Source organism: Leucoraja erinacea, chromosome 1 (genome assembly GCF_028641065.1).
Source record: "Leucoraja erinacea ecotype New England chromosome 1, Leri_hhj_1, whole genome shotgun sequence".
NCBI classification, from domain to species: Eukaryota; Metazoa; Chordata; class Chondrichthyes; order Rajiformes; family Rajidae; genus Leucoraja; species Leucoraja erinaceus.
This window is the reverse complement of record NC_073377.1, coordinates 36,480,057-36,495,084: the sequence shown is the minus strand read 5'-3', so window position 1 is coordinate 36,495,084 and position 15,028 is coordinate 36,480,057. Positions and strand designations below refer to the sequence as shown.

The 15,028-nt window shown below is 43.9% G+C and overlaps 1 protein-coding gene across 1 annotated transcript in view; it reads right to left on the bottom strand.

The window, feature by feature from the left end:
* Positions 1-14,556, bottom strand: part of LOC129695736 (gamma-secretase subunit Aph-1b-like) — a 39,443-nt gene extending 24,887 nt beyond the window's left edge. The window contains exons 1-2 of the mRNA XM_055632954.1: positions 14,155-14,556; positions 2,689-2,859 (exon numbers count right to left, since the gene is read on the bottom strand). Coding sequence (XP_055488929.1) covers positions 2,689-2,859; positions 14,155-14,267 — 284 coding nt within the window. The 5' untranslated portion in view covers positions 14,268-14,556. The remainder of the gene's footprint in view (positions 1-2,688; positions 2,860-14,154) is intronic.
* Positions 14,557-15,028: the final 472 nt, after the last annotated feature.

The window sequence follows — 15,028 nt, the reverse complement described above, 5'->3', positions numbered from 1 at the left end:
CAGAAAATCACAGTTGGAGGTAACCAAGACCATGTGCAGTAGGAGCTTTGTGCCTAGTTCAAAAATGTAATGCAGGGATTAATTTAATAATCTGACCCAGTCAGGAAAAGTGAGTACATTTGCTGATGCAATAATAATTTCCATTTTAAAATGGATTTCTTTCAACCCTAACTTGCTAAATGTCCTCTACGTCTCAACCTTGATAAACTTCAAAAGAACTTTGCCTTAATTTGTCACTTCATGCCGAATCCATATATTCGTCCACTGTTGGTAGTCAATCCATAAAGAACGTATGTCATGGTCACCGACACCACATTCATCTGATAAATGTCTCATCGTCTGCTTTCTTACCCCTGGTCAGGTAGCAAGCATAGAACAGGATAGAGGGTACCAGGACTAGGAATGGACTTTTACAAATAATCCAGCTCATTGGTACAAATTCATAGATTGTAAATTCAGAAATTATAGGAGCAGAATTAGGTCATTCAGCCCATCAAGTCTACTCCGCCATTCAATCGTGGCTGATCTATCTTTCCCTCTCAACCCCATTCTCCTGTCTTCTCTCCATAATCCCCGACACCCTTACCATTCATGAATCTATCTATCTCTGCCTTAAAAAATATCCCCTGGTGGCCTCCACAGCCTTCAGTGGCAATGAATTCACAGATTCACCACCCTCTGTCGAAAGAAATTCCTCCTCATCTCCGCCTCCTCAGATTAATAACACATCTAAGCCTCGCATAATCAAAGAATAGACAAGCCTGTATTTAGCTGATGGTAGAGGTAAAATATCTGATAGTGACACATTCACGATTTTGGTAATGACCAAATTACAAGAAGACAGCATATGACCATTGTCAAAATGGTATCACATAGCAAAACTTACATCAGTTTCTTTTGTCTATCTATTTTCAAACCTACCAAAGTGTTGCATGATATCCTGAGGAACTGTTCTCGTGGAGGAGTGCATTCTTTCTAAGGCCAAATTGTCACGGTACCTACTATACTATACTACACTATCATATAGCCTTGGGCTGTTGGATTCACCTAGATAGCCAAATGGATTTTCACCTGGTGACTCTAACATTAAATGTGAGCAGAAATAGTTTCTGATGGCAAGAACACTTGTAGAGACCAAGCTTATAGTTTTAACTCTGTATAATACTTTTAACCCTTCAAAAAAATTTAAACCACCATCTAAAACCATTAGGTAAACACAAAATACTGGAGTAACTCAGCGGGACAGGCAGCATCTCTTGAGAGAAGGAATGGGTGAGACCCTTCTTCAGACTGATGTCAGGGGAGTAGTCGGAGACAGTAAGTCTGGTGGGGGAACGGGGAAGGGTGAGGGGATGGAGAGAGAGGGAAAGCAAGGGCTATTAGAAGTCAATGTTCATACCGCTAGGGTGTGAGCTACCCAAGCAAAATATGAGGTGTTGTTCCTCCAAATTGCACTGGGCTTCACTCTGACAATGGAGGAGGCCAGGACAGAAAGGTCAATTGGGAATGGGAGGGGAATTAAAGTGCTGAGCAAGCGGGAGATCAGGTAGGTGTTCAGAGAAACGATCACCGAGCCTGCGTTTGGTCTCGCCAACGCACATGAATTGACACCTGGAACAGCGGATACAGTAGATGAGATTGGAGGAGGTGCAAGTGAACCTCTGTCTCACCTGTAAAGGCTGTTGGGGTCCTTAGATGAATTCAAGGGGGAGGTAAAGGGACAGGTGTTGCATCTCCTGCGGTTGCAGTGGAAGGTACCTGGGGAGAGGGTGGTTTGGGTGGGAAGGGACGAGTTGACCAGGGAGTTGTGGAGGGAACGGTCTCTGCGGAAAGCAAAGTGGTGGAAATGAGAAGATGTGGCCAGTAGTGGGATCCCGCTGGAGGTGGCGAAAATGTTGGAGGATTATATGCTGTATGCGAGGGCTGATGGGGTGGAAGGTGAGGACAAGGGAGACGCTGTCCTTGTTACGAATGGGGGGGAGGGGGAGCAAGAGCGGAGCTGTGGGATATCGAGGATATCCCAATGAGAGCCTCATCTACTATGGAAGAGGGGAACCCCCGTTTCCTAAAGAATGAGGACATCTCCGATACCCTGTTATGGAAAACCTCATCCTGGGTGCAGATGCGGCGTAGACGGAGGAATTGGGAGTGGGGATAGTCTTTACAGGAAGCAGGGTGGGAAGAAGTGTAGTCTAGATAGCCATGGCAGTCAGTGGGTTTGTAGTAGGTGTTGGTCAATAACTGTCTCCTGTGATGGAGACAGTGAGATCTTGAAATGGTAGGGCGATGTTGGAGATGGTCCAAGTGAATTTGAGTGCAGGATGGAAAGTGGTTGTGAAGTTGATGAAGTCAGTGAGTTCTGCATGGGTGCAGGAGATAGCACCGATGCAGTCTTCAATATAGCGGAGGTAGTGTTCAGGCCCGGGGATAGGGCCAGGGTACGCCTGGAACAATGATAGTTCAACGTACCCTACAACGAGGCAGGCATAGCAAGGCCCATGCTACGCCTTGGATTTGGAGGAAGTGGGAGAAGTCAAAGGAGAAGTTATTGTGGGTAAGGGCCAGCTCTGCTAGGCAGAGGAGAGTATTAGTAGACGGAAATTGGCTGGTTCTGCGGTCGAGGTCCATTATGTAACACAAGGTCAGCATGTGGAATTATGGATACAATCATTTGCAGAATACACATACCTCAACAATTTGTAGTAAGCAAACCGAAAGACTTCCTGTAGAACTACGGAGAACATCACACCAAAGATAATGAGGGATTTCTGTAGTCCAGCATCTTTTTCATTGCTAGCCTTTACAGCGATAAACCACACTAAGGAAGCTAACAGCAAGGAGAGTAACCAGAAAAATGCCCTGAAACACAAAAATAATTTAGTTATTTCAACACAAATAATGAAACTCGTTGAAATCTAAAAAACAGCAAACGCTAGAAATACTCATCGTGTTAGGCAATATCTACAACAAAGTGAGAAACACTTCGGAACAAAACAAAAAGGCTGGAGTAACATAGCGGGTCAGGCAACATCAATGAAGAACATGGATAGATGACGTCTTCAGTCTGAAGAAGAGTACCGAAGATGTCTCCAGATATGCTGCCTGTCTTGCTGAGTTACTTCAGCACTTTGTGTCTATTTTTCGTAAACAAGCCTCTATTCCTCGTGTTAATATTTCAGATCAATCACCTTTTTATCAAAAATGAAGAACTCACTGTTAGGTCCTCAATCCACTGAGAGTGCCACAATGGGTGAAAATGGAGACAACTGGGGCCAGAAAACCCACAGCCTTTCAGCTGACTAATTATATTATTCATGCTGTCGATGTATATATGAAGTTGCTGGACAGCAGAAGAAAAGGGACAAACCAGGACAGTTCTGTGGGGCAAGCACTGCATGCTCTGGATTCCATGTGGCCTGTTGCACAAGCAGACTCGTCACATGAAACTTACATGTCTTCTGATATATAAAGTAATATGCCAATTAATTACAAAATGCATTTTGTAAACCAGGCAGAAACATAATTCAATATAGGACTTCAAATTTAAAGATGTTTTCCTTTCAATCACAGTACAGCTTTCAGCCAGAACATTAATTATTTTACTATCTCGTTCTAAAAAGGAATTGCATATTTATATCATACATACATACAAATACTTTTTGGCTGCTCATATCCCCACTCAAACCACTTATCTCTATCCAGCTGGCCTATATTGTTTCCCAGTTAAGTAATAACCCAATTTGTTTTTAACTTTCAAATCCAACCATGGTCACACATATATATTTCTCCAATTGCCTTCACCCGTATAACAATTTAAGATACATAAACTTCCCTAATTTGGGCCACTTGCTTATCGTAATTTAATTTTTCCACTGTTGTTCTTCATTAATATCTGGAATTCCCTTCCTACATCTTTCTAACTTATTTTCCCCTTCATAAAGCTGCTTACAGCTACCTTTCGATCAAGCCTTTTGGCATTCCACCACCTCCTGACAGCATCGATTCTAATCCAATAAAACAAATGTGAATGTCAAAAGAACTTGAGAGGTTGTTACATTAGAATCACTACACAAATAAAAGTTGTTACTGTGCTGGGACCTCTGTTTTTTGTGATGTTTGTAAATATCTTGAATGCAAACATAGATGGGTTAGTTAGTAAATTTGCTGATTACACCAATATAGAGCAACTACAGAAATGGGTGGAGAAATGGCAGATGAAGTTTAATCCGACCAAATGTGAGGTGTTGCACATTGGGAGGTTGAATGTAAGGGGAAGACTTGTCAGCGATGATGTGTAGAGTGATGATAGGATTAAGGTCCATTGTTCCCTGAAAGTGGCAACACTACTAGATAGAGTGGTAAAGAAGGCAAATGATATGCATGCCTTCATTGGTCAGGCCATTGAGTACAAGAGTCAGTCAGTCACAATGCAGCTCCATTAGACTCCGATTAGGCCAACATTTGGAGTGTTTCATACAATTCTGGTCGTACCATTATAGGAAGTATATGGAGGCTTAGAGAGAATGCAAAAGAGATTTACCAGAATGTAGAAACAAAAAACTGCAGATGCTAGTTTACTAAAAAAAGACACAAAGTGCTGAAGTGACTCAGCCGGTCAGGCAGCATCTCTGGAGAACATGGATACAGGATGTTAGCAAAATGAAGGGTATAGTTATTGATTTCAGGAAATGGGGTGGAGTAGATGTCCCACTCTGCATCACTGATGGTTGAGCTCTTCAAGTTGCTTGGTGTAAATATCACCAATAATTTATCCTGGTCCATAAGCACTGATGATATGGCCAAGAAAGCTGATCAACACTACTTCCTCAGAAAACTTAGGTACAGTGCCCTCCATAATGTTTGGGACAAAGACCCATCATTTATTTATTTGCCTCTCTACTCCACAATTTGAGATTTGTAATAGAAAAAATCACATGTGGTTAAAGTGCACTTTTTTCAGATTTTAATAAAGGCCATTTTTATACGTTTTGGTTTCACCATGTAGAAATTATAGCAGTTTTTATACATAGTGCCCCCCAGTTCAGGGCATCATAATGTTTGGGACACAGTAATGTCATGTAAATGAAAGTAGTCATGTTTAATATGTTGTTGCATTTCCTTTGCATGCAAAGACTTCTTGAAGTCTGCGATTCATGGACATTACCAGTTGCTGGGTGTCTTCTCTAATGATGCTCTGCCAGGCCTGTATTGCAGCCATCTTTAGCTTATACTTGTTTTGGGGGCTAGTCCCCTTCAGTTTTCTCTTCAGCATATAAAAGGCCTGATCAATGGGGTTCAGATCGGGTGTTTGACTTGGCCACTCAAGAATTAATCATTTTTTAGCTTTGAAAAAATCCTTTGTTGCTTTAGCAGTATGTTTGGGATCATTGTCTTGCTGTGGAATTAAACCGCCCGGCTCATTTGTTTGAGGCATTTGTTTGCACTTGAGCAGATGGGATGTGTGTATACACTTCAGAATTCATTATGCTACTACCATTAGCAGTTGTATCATCAATGAAGATAAGTGAGCCAGTACCTTCAGCAGCCACACATACCCAGGCCATAATACCCCCACCACTGTGTTTCACATCTGTCCACAAGACCTTTTTCCAGAACTGTGGTTGCTCTTTTAAGTCCTTCTTGGCAAACTGTAACCCGGCCATCCTATTTTTGCGGCTAACCAGTGGTTTGCATCTTGCAGTGTAGCCTCTGTATTTCTGTTCATGAAGTCTTCTGCAGACAGTGGTCATTGACAAATCCACACCTGACTCCTGAAGAGTGTTTCTGATCTGTCAGACACATGTTTGGGGATTTTTCTTTATTATAGAGATCATTCTTCTGTCATCAGTTGTGGAGATCTTCCTTGGCCTGCCAGTCCCTTTGCGATTAGTAAGCTCACCAGTGCTCTCTTTCTTCTTAATGATGTTCCAAACATTTGATTTTGGTAAGCCTAATGTATGGCTGATGTCTCTAGCAGTTTTATTCTTGTTTCTCAGTCTCATAATGGCTTCTTTGACTTTCATTAGCACAACCTTGGTCCTCATGTTGATAAACAGCAACAAAGGTTTCCAAAGGTGATGGAAAGACTAGGTCTGTGAGCTCTCTTATACCTGCATGAAGGAGGTAATTAAACTAACCTGAGCAATTACAAACATCTGTGAAGCCATGTGTCCAAACATTATGGTGCCCTGAAATGGGGGGACTATGTATAAACACGGCTGTAATTTCTACATGGTGAAACCAACGTTTAAAAATGGCTTTTATTAAAATCTGACAATGTGCACTTTAACATGTGATTTTTGTCTATTACAAATCTCAAATTGAGGCAAATAAATAAATGATGAGTCTTTGTCCCTAACATTATGGAGGGCACTGTAATTCAGCATGTCCCCAATGATTCTTATCAATTTCTACAAATGCACCAGAGAAAGCATCCTATCGGGATGCATCACAACTTGGTTTGGCAACTGTTCTGCTCAAGACCGCAAGAAATTGCAATGAGTTGTGGACGCAGCACAGTCCATCACTCAAACTAGCCTCCGCTTCCATCGACTCCAGTTACAGTGCCTGGGGAAAGCAACCAACATAATCAAGGATAGACACAAGATGCTGGCAACCTGTGCGGGTCAGGCAACATCTCTGCAGAAAAGGAATAGGTGACGGTTTAGGTGGGGACCCTTCTTCAGGCTCTCAGTCTGAAGGGTCTCGACCTGAAACATCACCTATTCTTTTTCTCCAGAGATGCAGCCTGACCCACTGAGTTAACGCAGCATTTTATGACCATCTTCGATGTAAACTAGCATCTTCAGTTCCTACATACACAACATAATCAAGGAGCGCTTCTGCCCAAGTCATTTCCTCCCCTCTCCTGTCAGGCAGAAGATACAAAAACTTGAAAGCACATATTATCAGATTCAGGAACAGTTTCTAACCCGCTGTTATCAGATTATTCATATATTTTTTTTTAAAATTAAATCGTTGAAAACATTAGCGACGCAGTGGTGCTGGTTTCCGACGGGCACGGTGACGGACGCACCACACATCTCTGTCCTCCATACCGCTGGCAAACTCCTCTTTTGTCTCTACACATGTGTCTTCCATCAACGTCTTCAGCATCGTCTTGATTGTCTGTCCCGGGTCACGTCTTCCATGGGTGGGTTCCCACAGCACAACCTTGTTTGCTGGCATTTCTGGGTGACGATGGCAGTGACCAGCAACCAGATCATCCTTCTCGACCTGATCTTCTCGCTCAGGGGTGGAATCTCCCCATAGAGCTGGGAGTTGGTGATGTGGTCCCTCTAACTGACATTTTGAACTTTTCTGAGCATTCGGGTGTAGGTACCATCAAGAGACTTGGACAGTGCTCGAGTGAGAGGTCCATGGCTCAGACCCGTTCAATAATATGGTCTCTTCAGTTGCATGGAAGAATCTCAGTTTCAGATCCTTAGACATCCGAGACGTCCATCTTACTGAGAGCGTTCCATGCGAGCGTTTTTGGACCTTGATGTCATTCTCCGAGCTCTGCATACTCGCTCCCAGGTACTTGAAGTCCTCCACTTTCATGAGAGATGCACCGCCACTTGTCTTGACAGGGTCATGGTCACCAACGTTGAATGCCATGTTCTCCATCTTCATGGATGTTTCATAAGCAAAGAATGTACAGACACGCCCCGACCTATGCAAGGGTAACGTTCCGTAAACCATTACATAAGTCAAATTTTACGTTTAAATGTAGGTAGAAACAACGAACTGGGTATGCTGGTTAATACACAAAACGATCAAATCAGTCTGAAGAAGTGTCCTGACCTGAAATGTAATCTATCCATGTTATGGAAATGCTGCCTGACCCTTGGATTACTCCATTGCTTTGTGTTATTTCACCTTAAATCTAGGCGCCGTGCACCAGCGAGCCCTTCCTCACCAGCTGTCGCACCGTCCAGTCGGCACAGCTGTTGTTGCTACTCACGTTGTAGCCCCTGACCCACGGCGCTTTCTACAGGCCGCCGCCACTGACACAAATACTCAGACACCATGGAGCTCCCTCTCCTCTCACCAGCAGCCATTTATTCCTGTTAGCTGTCGCTTTGTCCGCTCCCCCGACAACGCCTCCTCCTGCTCCCCCAGAGTCCAAGGTGGAGGATGTCTCCGATTCCGGGGGAGAAAGAGGAGGAGGCGACGGTGGATAGGGGAGGGGACAAAGCAAAGGCCAACAGGAAGAAGTAGCAGCTGGTGAGAGGAGGGATGACCGAGCACGTTCTGTCGGTGGCGGTGGCCTGAAGAAAGTGCTGTGGCCAAGGCCTGCAATGTGAGCCACAACAGCAGTCGTGTGATTGCTTGTGAAGAAGCGATCGCTGGTGCACCTTGTGGAAGATGCCGTCACCTTGGCCAGGAGTTGCTCTCCACCACCTCCCTCGTTCTTGTTCACCTTCTCAGTGTCGCACCATGCTAGGGCGACGCTGTTATATCTATGAAGTAAAAGGGAACCCCTCGCAATCCTCCCTTTATAATAACACAGGTCATCCAGGATACGGGACTTCCCATTGAAAATTGTTTACATAAGCGCTAGCTTACTTTTATTTTGACTTCTGCTTATCTCGAGAACTTCTCCTTTGTGTGTCAAACTTTTTCCTAAGTCTTTTACAAGAAGGAGCCTCATTCAGTAGCCACAAACACTTTCAATGAGGCTAACTGAATAAAATAACATTTCAGCCATTTTAACTAAAATGGTTTATCCAGGCCAGTCGCCACAAAATGTACGAGATATCAGTTTGACCCTGGTGATATCAACCAGTGCATAACAATTTTCCCTTTGATCAATTCATGAAATTATAAACACCATTACAATTCTGTAAGCAGCAGGGCTTCAAAAACTTACTTAAAAATGTTATGCAGCAGCCAAATTAACAAGGAAAAAAATTAAGCTCACTTGAAAAGAATTTGCATTTTAATGGAACTTCCTGTATAAAGGAACAATTTAAGTTGGTATCTGCTAAACCACACATTAAAACAAACATTACCTTATTTTGTTTAGTTTAAAGAGATACCACAGAAACACTGAGTCGGCACCAACCAGCGATCCCCACACACTAACACTATACTACACCACACGGGATAAATTACAATTATACCAAGCCAATTAGTCTACAAACCAGTAGGTCTTTGTAGTGTGGGAGGAAACCGGAGATCCCTGAGAAAACCCATGTGGGTCACGGGGAGAATATACAAACTCCGGACAGACAAGCACCCGTAGTCAGGATCGAACCCGGTCTCTGGCGCTGTAATGCAGCAACTCTATCGCCGTGCTACCGTGCCACTCTTATTTTTATATTGTACGACCAATTTTTGTCTACATTGTCAAATTTTGTCACATTTGTCAAATTATGTTTTATGTAAATAGATAACTGATCTTTTTAGCTTCAGTGAACTCATTCTCCCTTAGGTAATCACTTCCTAATTCGTTCACAGAAATGTTAACTCAGAGATGCAAATGTATTTTTACTTTCTAAGCCCTTGAGCTGGGAAATGGAAGCTTTATCAGCTTTAAATTATTTGATGTAGAAACAAGGAGCAGCAGATGCTGGTTTTCAAAAGAATACACTAAGTGTTGGAATAAGTTAACGAGCCAAGCAACATTTCTGCAGAACAGGGATAGGTGGCGCTTTAGATTGGGGCCCTTCTTCCCATCTTACTTTGTCTCTTAAATTCTTCAGTGATGAGTGTGTTTTTTTTGTTAAATATCAATATTAGTTATCTTTCTTAGCTGTAATTATTCACACTAAGAATGTTTCAACAAATGCAAACGTATATCAAGTATTTTGGAAACAGTGCTTACTTACCAACGATAAATTAACTCCAAATTATAATTTACTTTTTAAAATATTTCTTTGTGTGCTTTATGTAGCCTGACAACTAACTTGTTGCTAAGAAAACAAATAATATGAGTATCTGGAGTAGTTTAGCTTCTATGGATGATAATTGCAAATGCTGACTGTTCAAATCAATGATCTTTTGACCATTTATGGTAACCAAGAGATAGGGCTGAGAATATAATTTTATGGCTGTTCCAAATAACCATTTAAAATACAATTTAAAAAAAAAACAAATAAGCTCGCCTGTTGGTTAAAATTTACTCAGCCAGATATCTGGTTCCGCTTGTTTGCACTTTAACTCCGCTTATCCATGTTCTCCTCCATGTTAAAAAAAGATACAAAGTGGTCAATATGTATTCTTGCCTTGCCCTATCTTTTAAGAACATATCATATCTCTGATTCCCAATAGGTATTTGGAAAGGTTTAGAGGGATATGGGCCAAATGCAGGCAGGTGGAACTCGTGTAGATGGGGCATCTTGGGCAGCATAGGCAAGATGGGCTGAAGGACCTTGTCCGAGCTGCATGACTCGATGATTCCAGGTATCATAACAGATATTACTGCGCACTAACTGTTCGCTTGCCACTAAAATAGTTTTGGGCTATTCTAAAAGCAAAAAATAAACACCTGGAAGAACTCAGTGGGTCTGTGGATCTACGGAGGGAAATGGACAGATGACATATCGGGTTAGGATCCTTCTTCAGGCTTTGGCCTGTTCCATAAGCATTGATGCTATGGCCAAGAAAGTATATCAGTCTGAAGAAGGGTCTTGACCAGAAACGTCACCCATTCCTTCTCTCCAGAGATGCTGCCTGTCCCGCTGAGTTACTCTCACGCATTTTATGTCTATCCCAAAGTATATTAACATCTCTACTTCCTCAGAAGACTACGGTAATTCAGCATTTCGCCAATGATTCTTACCAATTTCTACCAAAGCATCATAGAGAGCATCCTATTGGGAAGCATCACAACTTGGTTTGGCAACCGATCTGCTCAAGATCACGATACATTGTGGAGAGTTGCGGACACAGCCCAGTCCTTCAATCCATTGACACTTCTCACTGCCAGGGGAAAGCAGCCAACCTGATCAAGGACCACTTACACCCTAGTCAATCTCTCATCTCCCTTCTCCTGTGAGGCAGAAGATACAAAAGCCTGAAAGCGCATTTCACCAGATGCAGGAACAGCTTCCAACCTGCAGTTGTCAGATTATTCACGGAACTTTTATTAGCTAAGAATATAGTCCCAAACTCAGAATCTACCTCATTGTAGCCCTTGCCATTTTTGGAAAAATCTGCACTTTCTCTGTAGCTTTAACACTGCAATTTTGTTCTTCCAAAAAAATGAACTACTGGAGGATCTCAGTGGGGGCAGGCAGCATCTGTGGAGGGAGATGAACAGGTGATGTTTCGGGGTGGGACCCTTCTTCAGACTTTGTATTCATCCATTGGAACTCCTCTATGCTTCTTTTCAAATTCTACTGCCTACGTTATTTCCCCTCTTAATGTATTGTATTTACTCTGATTCTAACGAAGATATGACCTGACCCGCATCTTACAAGTCCTTTCTTTGCCTTTTTATATTTTTTATTCCCGTTGTCATCCAAGGAGTCCTGGTTGTGGTTCCCCAATCTTTCCTTCTTGTGGGAATGTTCTCAAAACTAAATCAACAGACCCCTAAATATAACATTCGCTACTCCATTATAATTGTTCTAGTCTTTGTTGTAATTTCATTCCATCACATTCCACAGACTTCAGCCTTCTGCAAATTTTGAATGACTATTTTTGATCATTCATTTCTCTTTGCCATTTCTCATCAAAACCCGATGACACTCTTATTCAGAAGAGACACCAAATACTGGAGTGACTTAGCGGGTCAGAGAACATCTCTGGAAAACTTGGAAAGATTAAGTTTCAGGTCAGGATCCTTATTCAGAGTCTGAATAGAAATGTAACCCATGTATGTTTTTCCCAGATACTGCCTGACCCACTGTATTACTCCAGTGCTTTGTGTCTTTTTTTGTAAATCATCTTATGTTGTTCTTTGTCACTCTCATCCAAGATTCTTCCCATTGACACTTGATCCACCCAGGTCACCTCATACTATGTGCAGCAGTGTCCATGTACTGGACTTGTTTAACTTTTTTTGACTGAGTTTCAAAATTGGTTCTCATCTCAGAACTGGTGACAAATCTTAACAATTCAAAACCATACTTTGATTAAGAAGAATCAAAACACACACAAAAATGGGTCACCAAAAGGTCAATATAAAGCAATTTCGCACGTTTACATAGAAGGGGGTGAACTTCAACAATGGAGAAAAAAGCGTGATAATTCAACATGCAATGGCTTGAAGGGCAGCAGAGTGGCGCAGCTGCCTCATAGCACCAGACCCAGGTTCCATCCTGACCAAAGGTGCTATCTATGTGGAGTTTGCACGTTCTCCCCTGTGATTGGCCCGGCTCCGGTGGATGGTGACACTGGGAGCTCGCGGATCCCCGGTGGGAGGCTGCTTTGCGGGGCACCGGCAGCGGCGACTTCTCCCGCCCGAATTGCAGGGTTGAGAGTGACCTGGAGGGGGGCCCTACAACGCCCGGCGCGGCCTTAATTTGCCGCGGACTAGCGCCCGCCAGGGGCTTTGACCTCGACTTCGGGAGGGAAATGGAATGCAGGGGAGAGACAAGAACTTTGCCTTCCATCACAGTGAGGAGGAGAGCCACTGTGATGGATGTTTATGTGAATAGTGTTGGTGTGTGTTTTGGTTCTTTTATTGTATGGCTGCAGAAACTACATTTCGTTTGAACCTCGTGTGAGGTTCAAATGACAAATAAAGGTATTGTATTGTATTGTATTGTATTGTATTGTGATTGTAGGAGTTTCCCCCGGGTGCTCCCATTTCCTCCCACATCCCAAAGACATGTGGGTTTGTAGGTTAGACACAAAAAAACTGGAGTAACTCAGTGGATCAAGCAGCATTTCTGGAGGAAAGGAACAAGTGACGTTTCGGATTGTGACCCTTCTTCAGACTAAAAGTAAAGAGGGAAACGAGAGATATAGAGGTAAAAAGAAAAAATGAAAGAAACCCATGTAGAATGCAACGATGATCAAGGTGGAGCCCACAATGGTCCATTGTTGGCTGTGGGGTAGGTGATAACGATTTATTCAGACAGTGAAACTCAACAGGACAATAGTAAAACTAGTACGACGACTAGGGTGGGGGATGGACAGAGGGAGAAAGGATGCAAGGGTTACTTGAAGTTACAGAAATCAATATTCATACCGCTCGGTTGCAAGCTGCCCAAGCGAAATATGAGGTGCAGTTCCTCCAAATTGCGGTTGATCTCACTCTGACAATGAAAGTGGCCCAAGACTGTAAGAATGGGAGTTAAAGTATTTGGCAAACGGGAGATCGCGTGGCCCAGGCAGACTGAGCAGTTACAGCGAAACAATCGTCCAGTTTGCACTTGGTCTCGCCAATATATAGGAGTCCACAACTGGAACAATGGATACAGTAGATGAGGTTGGAGGAGGTGCAAGTGAACCTCTGCCTCACCTGTTTGTAGGTTAATTGGCTTCTGTAAAAAAAATGTCCCTATTTGTGTCAGGAGTGGATGAGAAAGTGGTATAACGGCCAGGTGATCAATAGTCAATATTGAGTGAGCTGAGGGGCCTGTTTCCATGCTGTATCTCTAAACTAAACAGTTACTCTTCTATCATTTGACAGACCAGCCTTCTAGGAATTTTCACCTACTCTCCCCCTCTCCCTCTCTCTGCATTTCAGTGACAGCGCTACTTCTTACAAAAAAAACATCATGGGATACAGGTCAATGTCTCCAAAGTTGTAGTGATTTTGGATTGGGAAGCCTTTTCAATCAGTTCGGGTGCGATGGGATGATTAGCCTCATCCTTTGTGTTAAACATCATGATTCTGTGAATTTCTCAAAGTGTAGACAGGGAGGAGAGGTGGGTGACATCAAGCGACGAGGAAGGAAAGAGAATAATGATTTAAAACACAAATAATAGGGGGGGGGGAGAGATAGTTGAGAGAGAAATGTAAGGCGAGGAAGAAAAGCAGGAATGTTCCCTGGGATGTACTGAATGTCCCCGTCAAACAGTCGGCTTTCCCCGCCGAAGGGCCGAGTGCTGGGTGTAGGTCGGTGCTGCAGACACAGTAACTATTACACACTCCAGCCAGCCCACCATGGCCAGTCCCCGGCGCTGTTGCTGCTCGTTTCCTTCCCCCTCTCTCACTCACTCACTCACTAACAAAGAGCCGACTTTACTCACCCCGCGATCAGCACGATCACCCGCAGCGGGTCCTTGGCGATGGTGAAAACAAAGAGGGCGAACGCGGGTCCGAAGGCGACGAAAGTGCAGCCGAAGAAGACGGCCACGGTCATGTCGTCCGTCTGTCTGTCAGCGGCGAGTCCCGGCACAGCCAGTCCGTCCACCTACCCCGAACATGTCTCCACCACACCCGCCCGTCTATCTATCCGTCTGTGTGTGTGTGTCTGCTAGCCCGGGCCGGGCCTGGCCCTCTGGCAACGCCGGCTCTACACCGGCCTGAGGGAGCGATGGCAACGGCAACGGTCGCGAGCGGCTCCGGCTCCGCCGATCCTAATGGTGACGGTCGCAGGAGAATCCGAAACGCGAATCGGTCGGCGCGAGGCGACGGACGGACGGAGGCAGGAAGGAGGGAGGGAGGGAGCGGCCACCGTCACCCACCACGCCTGACACGTGACTGGAGGGAGGGAGGGAGAAGAGAGAGGGAAGGGGGAAGGAGAAAAAGAAAGAGAGAGGGAAGGGGGACGGAGGAAAGAAAGAAAGATAGGGAAGGGGGAAAGAGAAAAAGAAAGAGAGAGGGAGGGAAGGGGGAAAGAGAAAAAGAAAGAGAGAGGGAGGGAAGGGGGAAAGAGAAAAAGAAAGAAAGAGAGAGGGAAGGGGGAAAAGAGAAAAAGAAAGAGAGAGGGAAGGAGGAAAGAAAGAAAGAGAGGGAAGGGGAAAGAGAAAAAGAAAGAGAGAGGGAAGGGGGAAAGAAAAAGAAGAGGGAGGGAGGGGAAAGAGGGAAAGGGAAAAATAAAGGGAAGGAAAGAAAGGGGAGGAGGAGGAAGAGAGAGGGAAGGAGGGGAAGAGAAAAAGAAAGAGAGAAATGAGGAAAGGG